This window comes from Anas platyrhynchos, chromosome 29, assembly GCF_047663525.1.
Source record: "Anas platyrhynchos isolate ZD024472 breed Pekin duck chromosome 29, IASCAAS_PekinDuck_T2T, whole genome shotgun sequence".
Classification (NCBI taxonomy): domain Eukaryota; kingdom Metazoa; phylum Chordata; class Aves; order Anseriformes; family Anatidae; genus Anas; species Anas platyrhynchos.
The window spans coordinates 146,579-157,979 of NC_092615.1; the positions used below are offsets into that span (position 1 = coordinate 146,579).

The window sequence follows — 11,401 nt, forward strand, 5'->3', positions numbered from 1 at the left end:
TCTCTGCATTTCAGATCCAAAGAATTCGCCTCTGTTCAGCGTCCATGGGCTGTGTGTCTTTCCCCAAGCCCTGTAGACTTAGGCCACAAAGGAAGATGGTTTCTGTTTTGCTACGCCGGCAGATCTCCCTCCATCTCTTTTGAGTCTTTGGAGAGAGTCAAACTGCTTTACTGGGACTGATTCAAACTTAACTGTGCAGTTCCCCAAGCCATTCTCAGGGAACACAAAGCAGGACCTTTCCACGTGCACGATGCCAAGAGCACTCTGCAGGGCAGGGAGGCAGCTGCTGGGCAGGGAATTGGCTGTGAGGTTGGCACTGTGCACGCTGCACAGCACGGGTCGCTGCTCCTTGTAGCTTGTTGCGCCTACCAGCAGTGTTCTGGGCAAACCTGCCTTGCTGCACAGCACTCCTTCGGTGTGTGAACCCTTCAGGTTCACAAGTTGCTGGCCCCATCCAAGGGCCCACACCACAGTGTCTGGGAACAGGCTCCCTGTCTGCACAGCCAAGAGGCTGAGCATTCTTCCTGATCTCCCCAGCTGTCAGCAAGGGCAGAGATCTTTAGCATCCTTTTAAACTCCTTAGCAAGGCTGGGTGATCAGACACTTCTGCTTATTCAGTGATGACAACCTTCACCTCTCTTTTCTAGGAAGCTCCATCATTCCTTCCCCAAGAAAAGATCTGCACACATTTGTTACTTCATAACTGGCCTGACAGCAATTCACCAGCTCTGACGGCAACACAGGTGTTTTGTACTCTGAACACAAGTTTCAGATAATGCAATACCAGCTGACAGTCTTCTCGCTTTATGCCCTGAGTACACCAACACCTTACAAAAGGGGGGGTAAACTGAAAATCTGTCTACTTTCAGAAAAAGATGTTAATTCTCACTGTCCAAAATAAGCTCTTTGGGGTTTAACTTTTGCATTCTATTGAACTACCACACACCCAACAGCCCTCAATTTAAAGATAAACAGATGAAATGTGTTTCATCAGCGCAAAGAGAGCTTGATCCCCAAATGAAAGAACTTGCCAGAAACACCATAAAAGCCTGTAGAGACCATGCTTACTCCTACTGATTTATGTAGGAAACCTACAGTAATCAGCAACCACGTAAAACGTCAGCACAGTCACACTGCAGGTATGGCTCTGCGGGAACAATGTGGCAGTGTTCCCAGATGTGCTGACAACCCTAGCATCCAAACCCAGAGGGCATAGGCAATACACCCATGGGCACAGGCGCCAACCCACTGACAGGCTTGGAAGGAGAACCCAGAAACTCTCCTCCAGTTCCCCTACCGAGCTGCCTGAGCACAGTCTAAGGACCCATAAGAAACCATATCAAAGCACTTCCATAAGTCTGTTATTACCAAATGTCCAGTCTAGGTTAAGAAATTCATTTGTTTCTGTTCAGATTTATAAACTGTTGAGATCAACTCTACCCACATCAGGATGGACATCTGATTTATCCTGGTAGTAAGCATCTCTGAACAACCACTTAAATGACCAAAGAGAATCCTACGTTCTTGGTCACACAGGGAATTCCCAAAAGAGAAATTAAATGTGAAGTGGTATATTGTCAGCCTGAAGAAAGACAGATCCAAATACAGCACAGCTCATCTTCATCTTAATCGTGAAGCTTAATTACAGCACATTACTCATTAACTGTCTAAAGACTCACATGTTTGAAAGCACTTAGCTAGCACACACCTCTTACCACTTGATAAGCAGTTTCTTACGTCTCCCATAACATAAAAAGCCTTTAGATCACCACATCCCAGATAAATGTGCTTTGCATTGATGCTTTAAATGCCACCCCATGCAGGACAAATAATAAAGAACATAGTGAAACACGCAACTAATTCCGAATGTAGACATGCAACAAAACTGAGATTGCCTTGAATCCCCCGAGCCTCACAGGAATAATCTGTCAGGGCCCCTCTACTGATACGAGACAGGGACGTACCCATCTCTTCCCCAGTGTGTTACAGCACTGTTTCAGGACTCATCACGCTGCTCCTCCAACCTTCAACTTGTTATAAGACTGCCCAGGACCACCACACACAGAAGATTACATTGCTTTAGCTCAACGGCTGGTCTTTTCCCTCTCACAAAATTAACTCAATTAGTATTTGAGTACCTTGTAACCTGTAGGCTTCCCCCTCGCTGCCTTGAGGTAACAGAATCTTTACTGGTTGAGGTTAAGTGGTAGTCAAGTTAGGTTCTTTGTCCAGCCCTCAAATGCCAACACAGGCCCATGCAAAAAGGGAGTACAAGTAAACAAACATGAAAATATTTGTGTGTGGAGGGGCGCTGGGAGAGGTAAGGGAAGCTGTCTAGACCAAGACAAAAGAGGAAATGTTATGGTTGATAATTCCTTCCCCCCTCTCCAGAGACCCCTGGTTTACATTAATTATCCCGTTGCCTTGAGCACTCAGGGCCTCGTGTGAGCTTCTGTCTCCAAGTATCCAGTGCCTCCACCTACTCAGCTACAAACGAATCTCTCCAATGCATTTGCTCAGCCCCCTCAGCACAGCAAGGGAACTGCCCAGCCAAAGCCCTCACAGCACACCAAAGCAGGAATGGCAACAACTCAAAAGCTCCTCTCACTGTGCCAGCAGGTCCCAGGGAAGCAGAAGGCTTGCCTGCAATGAGGGGCCTGATCCACTCTACCTCATCACCTGGGATCCCAACTGTACTTTGCTCCCAACACCAGCTGTAGAGTGAGGAGGACTCAGGAATAAGCCACAGGTAGCTCAGCACACCTGGAAGAAAAGGGGCTGGTACCTTGCTGGGCACATGCACTGCACCCCAAAGCATCAAAGCTCCTTAGTGCCAGCAACAGATAGCTGGAGAAGCCACGTCACACCACAGAGACCAAAGAGCAGCACAGAAACAGGCTTGGCTGGACTTACATGGGGCAGCCTTGGCAAGGCAGATAAAAAGCAGCAGCTCTGAAGAGCAGCTCTGTACTTTGGCTCTCCCCTCCCTGTTCTAACCCTCAAACCATACTCCTCTTTCACAAGCCATTTTCCACCCTCGCTCCCTCCCCCACAAACCCCCTGTTTGCCAGCCCACGGTATGAACTCCAGGCACAATTCACTGGGACTTACCCCTGGCAAAGTCTTCTGTTCGTGTAATGCTGTCTGGGCTTTGATGGCAGAGTCTCTGGCACAGTATGTGAGGAATGCACAACCTGCAGTTGGACACAGTAAGCATCGAGTTAGATGTGCAGTTGCAGATGCAAACCAATGCATTGTTTCTCTTTGGTAACAGCAGGTGACCAAGGTACATGAACTACACACATGCTGGCCTGTTCCAGCAGACCTGCATCCCAACTGTTCTGCTAAGGTGAAGCGCGCAGGACAGCCCTCACGTGAACCTTGACTGCTTTCTTATTTTAGTTAGCATCTTAGTGGATGGAGAGGGAGAGGTTTGCTGATTAAAGGGGCACACATTACCAAGTCTGGATGTATCGCCAACTCTAGGGAAACAGGCAAAGAAACAACAGTAAAGGTCTTACAGGCCTCCTCCAAGGTCTGTTTAAGTTGTGGATACTAGTCCCAGTGAATGAACTAAGTTTGAAACTGGTGTTGAGAAAGGTGAGAAACAACAGGAGAACAAAATGCAGGCTAACATTACCTGTGGGAGAAACAGCCCAAAAGACAAAGATCATAAGGGAGGCAGGGACCGCTATGATTACTGATACCAAACAAAATAACCAAGAAAAGTGGAAAAGCATCCAAGATTTTAGGCTGATACAAAGAGCCACAATCCAGATCCAGGCAATCACAGAAAGCCACAGAAGGAGAGGCTTGGCTCTCTGTGCCATACTTACACCTATACAGTGTGTGCACACATCAGTATACGTACCCATGGCAAGATCTGACCCAACATCTTAGCCTAAAACTGGAACTATCGCGGTAGAGGAGGAACTGTAGCCCCTCCAGGAAAAAGAGGGATCATCTTTGGGTGCTCTGATGCTAAGAACAATCAAATGAAACCAAACAAAGGAAAAAGTTGGCTGGTTATCAAGAAACATTTCCTAGCAGAGGGAGGATTTATTAGACTGTGGAATGATCTCCCCTGGGAGGTGCCAGGAGCTCTGTCACTTGAGTTGTTTCAGATGAGGCTGGGCAAAGCGCTGGAGAATAAACTCAAATGCTAGAACACATCTGACCCCCTCACTCACACCCCTCCAACTCCCTGTGGCATTTCACATCCTAAGCAAAGGCAAGACACGTCCCTTCAGCTTGTTACCGAATGTCAGCATGGATACAGTCGTGTCAGGGTTGCAGAGGCATCGTTAGAGCCCAGAGAATCCTGTTCTTTTGCCCTCGCTTTCTCATGCCTTGCTTGACGTTCTCCAAAGCCTCTTTAGCTCCCTTTGGATCCAGTAGTGAAGACAGGAGAAGGCCTGCCTGGATCTCTCCCCCCGCCTCAGAGGAGCTCCATGGTACAGAACATTTTTAGGCCACGGGGAAGCCAGCTGCTCAGGACAATGCCAATCCACGGCAACAAGATTATGTTATTCTTTTACCCCAGCTCCCATCAGTTGCTGCAGCTGAGCAATTCTTACCTGTCCTCATAGCTCCTGCTAGAATCCCCCCTCCACAAACATCACAGGAGTATTAGATATTTCAAACAAATCATTAAAGCTCCTTATTGGACAGGTTTTGAACTGAGAATGCTGCACCAAGGCAAATATGGGATCACCAGCTAATTTAACAAATGCAACAGGAACAGAGAACATGCAGGTAAACTTTACTTCTCATGGCAGAGGCAGCTAGCCCTACCATGGGGGAGAAGCACCCCTTTGCTTTCTCTCTCCCCTCTCAGACAGCCGTGATGTCAAGCATGAGGAAAAGCCTCAAAAGCACCTGTATAACCAGAGAGACCAAGCCCATTTTTAACAGATTTGGAGGCCCGGTCACCATAGTTCCAAACACAGATGCTGGTCTGTTTGCTTCCAGCTGCTGCACTGAGATAATCAAGGTGAGATTTAGCACATAAAACTCTCAAGTCAGGAGCTGTGAATTAGCAATTTATCAGATTTGTATGAATTGGTACCACATCCACACATAATGATGACAACATCCTTGCCTCAGCCTGACAGAGCCACCCGGACACAGAGAAGAGTGCCCTTCTTTTATCAGCAATCTACTCAACAGTGGGAAGACATCCACGGAGCTGCAACAGGGCCCAAGCCACTCTCACTTCCACGTTTCCTGCTTTAGTTAACAGCAAATTCAGGTCACTGGCCGACAGGCTCACGCCACCCTGGGCACTTGTAACGCCCGGCCCGTTGTGCCTGCTGAGACAGTGTTAGAAATGCCTGGGGCTGCCAGGAGCTTCAGAATCACTGGCTGTTTCCAACATGCTCACGCCAGACAGAAACAGAGAGAGCGGAGCCTCGGCCTCTGAAACAGCGAACCCACCGGCTCCAGCACTCGCTGCGTCAGACAGAGCTGGGGAGCCTGACCAAACCCACCAGGGGCTGAGTGCTGTTTCACGGTGGAACACACGGCACGACAGGTCTGACGCCCACTCACCAGCTGTGCCATAAGTCGCCAAAGGCTCCACAACATGCCAGAGGGAAAAGGATGAGGCAGAGAGCCCCAGGACTTTGCCAGCCATCCTTTGGCAGCAGAAACAGCACCAGGGGCTGCTCCAAAGGATCACAAAAGCCTTCCAAAGAGCTACCAGCCAGGAAATGCCTTTCCCACCTTCCCAGACGTCAAACACAGACCATCCAACTGAAAATCCTGGTGTAGGTTGTCAGCTCCCTTTGAAACAAGAGACACGGCGTGCTGCTACTGCACAGACACTGCACAGGAAGTCACCCTGTCCTCCAGCACGAGTGTTTGTTAGTGACAATACTCTGCTCTGCCATCCTCTGGCACCTGCCCTCCCTCAGCTCCTCTGTGCATGTGACCATGAGTAATTAGTTCATTAAAATGGAAAAATTCATTAAAATCTTGCAAAAAGATAAACGGACAGGGAGGATGGACTTTACCAGTTGCTGGCCTTCAGGGACTTGTCTGCCAGCCTGCAGCACAGGAAAAATCATGGAAGACAGCAAAAACAACCAGAGGGCTGGAATTTAAGGAGGCTGAACACTGAAAGAAAACAGGACTCAAAAGTCAGCAGGGAACCCACTCCACAGGTCTTCCCTGGCTGTGTGCTTGGGTGTATGCCTATCCTACACCTGTAACTGAATGCAGGTGGTGTCCCATGAATTACAGGCTTCTTCTTGGGACTACACCACACGTCGGTGCCAGGCCTCCCAGAATGAGCTACCACCTAGATGGACAGACCTGCCCTGTGATCACATTTTGCTTCTGCTTTCAAGAGGCAATGGGGTACGCTGCCTTCGGCTGACTCCAGAAGAGGCTGCATGGTTTGCGTGGGTGCTGCCCTCCGAAGGCTGTGTGTGGGTCAAGGTGCCTCACACTATTACCTACCCATCCTACTCCCACCAGCTCCAGAAGGGTTTTCAGCTCCCTGCAAGCAAAACCCAGCCTTTCTCCACTTGCAAGACATTGCAGCAAAAACATAGTATGTGCCAGACTCTCCCTACAAACCACACATTGACTCTGGGATTTGCAGTTCCTTCAGATCCTAAGCATTACTCTAGACATCATCAGTCTAAAGCCTTGAGTAAGAAAAGGCTGTCAGTTTGCAGAAGAGAGGGTTTTCCAGATTCAACTTAGAATTTAAAATCTCGTCAAATACTTCAGCAAGGGAAGCAGGGAGTCAGCAGGGAGCTTATCTACAAGCCTACAGAAGCTGAGTCAAAATTCAGCTGCTAGCAAGGCACAGGACACTGAGATTGTTATTGCATCCTTGCCCTTTGGAAAAGTCACCCACCTGTCCCCTGATGCCCTGTGAGAGGGTTGCTCCTGCCACTGCGATTTCCCAGCAGTTCAGTTCCATATCTCATACTACGGAGTCTCTCGGCTTCCTCTCTTGTGGCACTGCAAAGAAATCCATGCAGGAGAGCACAGCAGACACTCTTGTAGGAACTGCATTCTGCCCAATCCTGGAACCTGAGGCCAAAAAATTCCACTTGATTCTCCCTGATCAGTCTCCTCTGACCCATTGCAGAAGCCTGTTCAAATGCCTCCCTCTTCTTTACGTGAAAATATTAGCTTTACAAGAAACACAGCCATTAAAATGCAAATACATCTGTGATTAACATAAACGGAAACACTGCCTCATGAATGCTATTAGGAGACTGGAATAGCATCAACTACCAATAGCCAGGTTCCTGAGGCCATTAACAGTCAGGCACTAACAAAGCCACTTCATAACTCTGTTTGTTTCTGCTACACCTGTAAGATCTTCCTCCACCTCCAGAGGATTCTTCAGTTCTCAGCCCACGTACAAGACAGTCCACAGGGGACAGCTCTCGGACTCCACAGTCCAATTCACACCTTCATGCCCCCAGCCAGCCCTTTCCGTCTTTCCATCCTCCCTGGGGACGGGAGGAGCTGCTCAACTCCCAGTGTTAAGCTGCAAGGGATTGCAAGAGGAGTTGTTGGTCTTTACTGGTAGTGCTGGCTTCTCAGACAAGTGTTTTTCCCCATTTTGTAAAAGAAAAAGAAAAAGCAGATGGAAGATGCACGCAAGCTCTCAATCACTCCTTGCTGCAGATCAGGGAATGGGGGGAAAGAAAACTTAATCTGCTGTTTCAACTGCCCCAGAAAGATTCTGTATGGTGCAGGGATGAGTGTGTAAGATTTGCCAAAGCCTTCCACAGCCCAGGGGCTGCGAAGCCCTGACCAGGCCCTGTGACAGTGCTTCCCCTGCTGCCGGCACCCTGCAGGCCTGCTGATACCACAGGGAGCAGAGCAGCTCCTCGCCAGCTTAGCCTTCTTGCATGCAGCCTGCACTGAGACTCAGTAAGATGGGAGGGGAAGTCTGGGGCCAGGGATGCCTGGACTGTGGGTCGAACTTGTTCACTGGATATTAAACCCCTCTGCATCCTTGTGGAGGAATGACATGCATGGCTGAGTCCCTGCACATAACCCAAGCCAGCAGGAAAGGAATCCCACTCTTTCCATTTGTACAAAACAGAGGGACCAAAAGAAATGGAAGATGTGTGGAGATGGCTGTACAGCAGCCACCAGAAGAACCTGCACATCCGAATGGCCTTCTCTAGCCAGAACAGAGAACAATGCCTGACCAACACCCGCACCCACTCAAAAACATCAAAACCAAAGGAACATTTATTTTGCTGCATGAACCCTGCATTTAGCAAGTTCCTCTCACACCGATGCAGCTAATACCAGTGCTGCCCCCTCTAACTCCCCATCTCCAGAATCTGCCTCCTGCCTGGAGCACGACCTCAGAGCACACAGCCTGTACTGAATAAGCAACCGCAATGAAACGTGTGATCACCTCTTGCCTTGGGCCCATTCTCTTCCTGCTGGGTTTGGAACCTGGCTGCTCGTTGTCAGACGGTACCAGGTTCAGGCTTGGTCCCACACACACACCAACACGCGAGCACACGACATTTTGGTCCTCCAGTCCCAAGTCAAACTTGCTTCTTCAGCTAAATTCAAACCAGCCCAACTCTGACAGGCTTCAATGAGGAACTTTGTCCTTTTATGCTGGGGCTAGATTTGACTTTTTGTTTGGAAATAAACTCATTTTTCTGTCGTCCCCTTCTCTCTCTGCTCAGTTTGGAAGTACTGGACTAGCCATGGCACCCACAATTTGGGTTGTTTTTTTGCATTTTGTCTGTTGATTTTTTTTTTAAGTTTTCACCGCAACATGAAACCAAAGGCATCAGGACTGAATGCAACTCCCCCCCCTCTGGTGGGCACTGCCACACAGCCCCATCACAAATCATCTTAAGGCACAGAGGCCCAGGCCAAGCACTGACAGCTGTATGGGCACTTACTGTAGGTTACCTGCAGGCTCTGCACGTACCAGGAAGCGGTGCTGAGATCGCTCTATCAGATCTCACAGCAAGCGGGCTCTGTGAATTCCCATTCATTGCTGGAGCAGCAGCGATCCCAAGATCCTGAACGCCTGCTACGGGTGGGCTGGAACTGCTCCACAGAGGGAGCTGACATACTGAACGCGACAGCTATTCAAAATACAGCTTTCAGACGCAACAATGAAGGTAGCTAAACAACCTCCTCAAACTTTCCAGCATACACTAAAGCTCTCCCAGCGACCCAGTGCTCTGGAAGGCCCCTTCTCTCTGCCAGCCGCCCCCGTGAGCGGCAGCTCTGGCCGCTTCCATTCTTTGTCACGCAGACTTCGGCTCCGTGGCACCGTACCGCGGCCGGGGAGGGGGTCCGAGAGCACGGCGAGCGCTGCTGCCCCTTTCCCGAGGGCTCCTCCGAGGGCTCCCGGTGCGGGCCTCGGCGACCCCGGCCCGCTCGGCGGCGCTTTTGTCACGGCGGCCCCGCTCCGGGGCGCCGGGGGTCGTCGGGGCCTCCGGGGGCCCGGCGGGAGGGAGGCGGCGCGGGCCGGGCCGGGGCTCGGGGCCGCCCCCGGGGCAGCGGGCGGGGGGCGCCGAGCCCCGGGGACGGGGGCGCGGGGGCAGAACCGGGGCGCGGGGAGCCGGCGGCGGCCGCTCACCCTTGTGCATGCCGGTGTAGCGGTCCTTGAGCACGGTGAGCTCGTAGATCTTGCCGAACTGCTCGAAGAGCGGCTTCAGGTCCTTCTCCTCCAGGTTGCGCGGGATCTGCCCCACGAACAGCTTGATGGCGTCCAGGTCCTTCATGCCGCCGGGCTGCGCGGGGGGCTCCGCGCCGCCGCTGCTGCTCATGGGGGAGGCTCGGCGCGGCGGCGGCGGCGGCGGCGGGGCGGGCGGGAGCGGCGGCGGCGGCGGCTGCCTCCTCGCCTCGCCCTCGCGGAGTCTGGCCATGCCCCGCGCCCGGCGCGGCTGCGGGCGGGCGGCCGGGGGAGGCAGCGCGGCTGGGAACGGCCCCGCCGCCAGCGCCGCCGCCGCGGCGCCACAAAGGAGCGCTCGGCAGCGACCCCTGCGGGCCCGCGGCGGCGGCGGCGAGGGGCCGGGGCCCCTCGGCCGGGGGAGCCGCGCGGCTGCGGGCGGCTGCCGCGGAGGAACCGGGGGGCCCCGCTCCGCCCGCGGCCCCCGGGCCCAGCCCCCGCAGCCCGCGGGAGAGCTCCCGGCAGCCGCGGGCGGGCCCGGGGCTCTCGGCAGGAGCTCCCACAGGAGCCGGGGCCGCTCCCGGGACGGCCTGCCCCGGGCTCTCGGGGAACGAGGCGGCGCCGTTCCCGGCGGAAGGGGAGCTCGCTCCGTGCTGCCGGCGGGGGAGGCGGGCCGCGACCCCCTGCCTCCGCGCTCGTCTTCGGAAATCGGCAGCGAGCCCCCTTCCTCTCGGTGCCTCGGCACGGGGGGCTGCAGGCGAAGCAACTGCTTGAAGCAGAAAATTGCCGGAGTGCAGCGGGGCAGCGAGCACCACCCCGAGCACCTGTCCCGAGGCTGAGCTGCAACAGCCCCCCCCCGGCCCCTTCCTGACAACCCCTGGCCAGGTCCCTCTGTCCCAGGCCGACCCAGACAAAAGCCCCCTGCTCCTGGAAAGCTCAGCTGCTACCCGCAGCCTGGCAGCAGTATTTCCAGCCAGGTCCTGTTCAGGCTGCAGTGGATGGTCTGAAGCAGCTGGCACGTCCTTGTTTCAGCAGCCATTGTTGCTGCCAGGGGCAGATCTGCCTCCTTGCATCACCACGGGGACTGCTCTCCCACCAGCTCCTCCAGCTCACACAGATGCTGTGAGGCAGCAGAGGACATTAGCTGTCTAAGCACATTCAGGTGGCCCAGGCCTTCTCATCATTGCTCCCATCTCTGCTACACCAGGGTGATGCTCAGGCACCCGACACCCGAGGCTTTTGCTCCACGAGGAACAGCTGCCCTCACTGGCGCAGTCGCAGGGATGCAGTCGCAGGGATGCAGCCCAGGCCCAAGGCTTCACAAAGGAGCAGGGTGCAGGCACAGTGTGGCCTCTCTCCTCCACCTTGCTCTGCATCTCTGCCAGCAGCTCCCAGTACTCTTGTCCTGGATCCTGAGGGTGGATGGAAGCAGTGGGCAGAGGAGGAGGGACCTGCTATCCAACACATGCACCCGGTGCAACAACAGCTCAGTGCTCCCAAACACAGCAGCCCAACTCAAATTCCCCTCATGCCTGCTCCTCACATCCTATCCTCCCTCCTTCCTGCCCTCTCCCCACAGTGCCCTACATACTAGCTCACACAGCTCAAATACTGCCCAGATATTATGCCTGATTTTACAAAAAGAAGTCTGAAAATACCCCAGCAATAGTTTGGTATCTGAAGAAAATATCAGTTCCTTCGTGTCACTTGAAGGTTTCTGCTCTGGAGTAAGAGGTTCTGCAGAGAAAACTGCTTCAAAACAGACAGATTGAC

The 11,401-nt window shown here is 53.0% G+C and overlaps 1 protein-coding gene across 4 annotated transcripts in view; it reads right to left on the minus strand.

Moving 5' to 3' along the window:
* The window catches only part of CELF5 (CUGBP Elav-like family member 5), a 38,329-nt gene extending 28,445 nt beyond the window's left edge, over positions 1-9,884 (minus strand). The window contains exons 1-2 of one of the 4 annotated variants that reach the window (XM_027472567.3): positions 9,596-9,884; positions 3,112-3,194 (exon numbers count right to left, since the gene is read on the minus strand). In XM_027472567.3, coding sequence (XP_027328368.2) covers positions 3,112-3,194; positions 9,596-9,884 — 372 coding nt within the window. Of the gene's footprint in view, positions 1-3,111; positions 3,195-6,868; positions 7,040-9,595 lie in introns of those variants that run through there. The other 3 variants (XM_027472566.2, XM_013099493.5, XM_013099495.5) reach the window with 3 other exon arrangements.
* Positions 9,885-11,401: the final 1,517 nt, after the last annotated feature.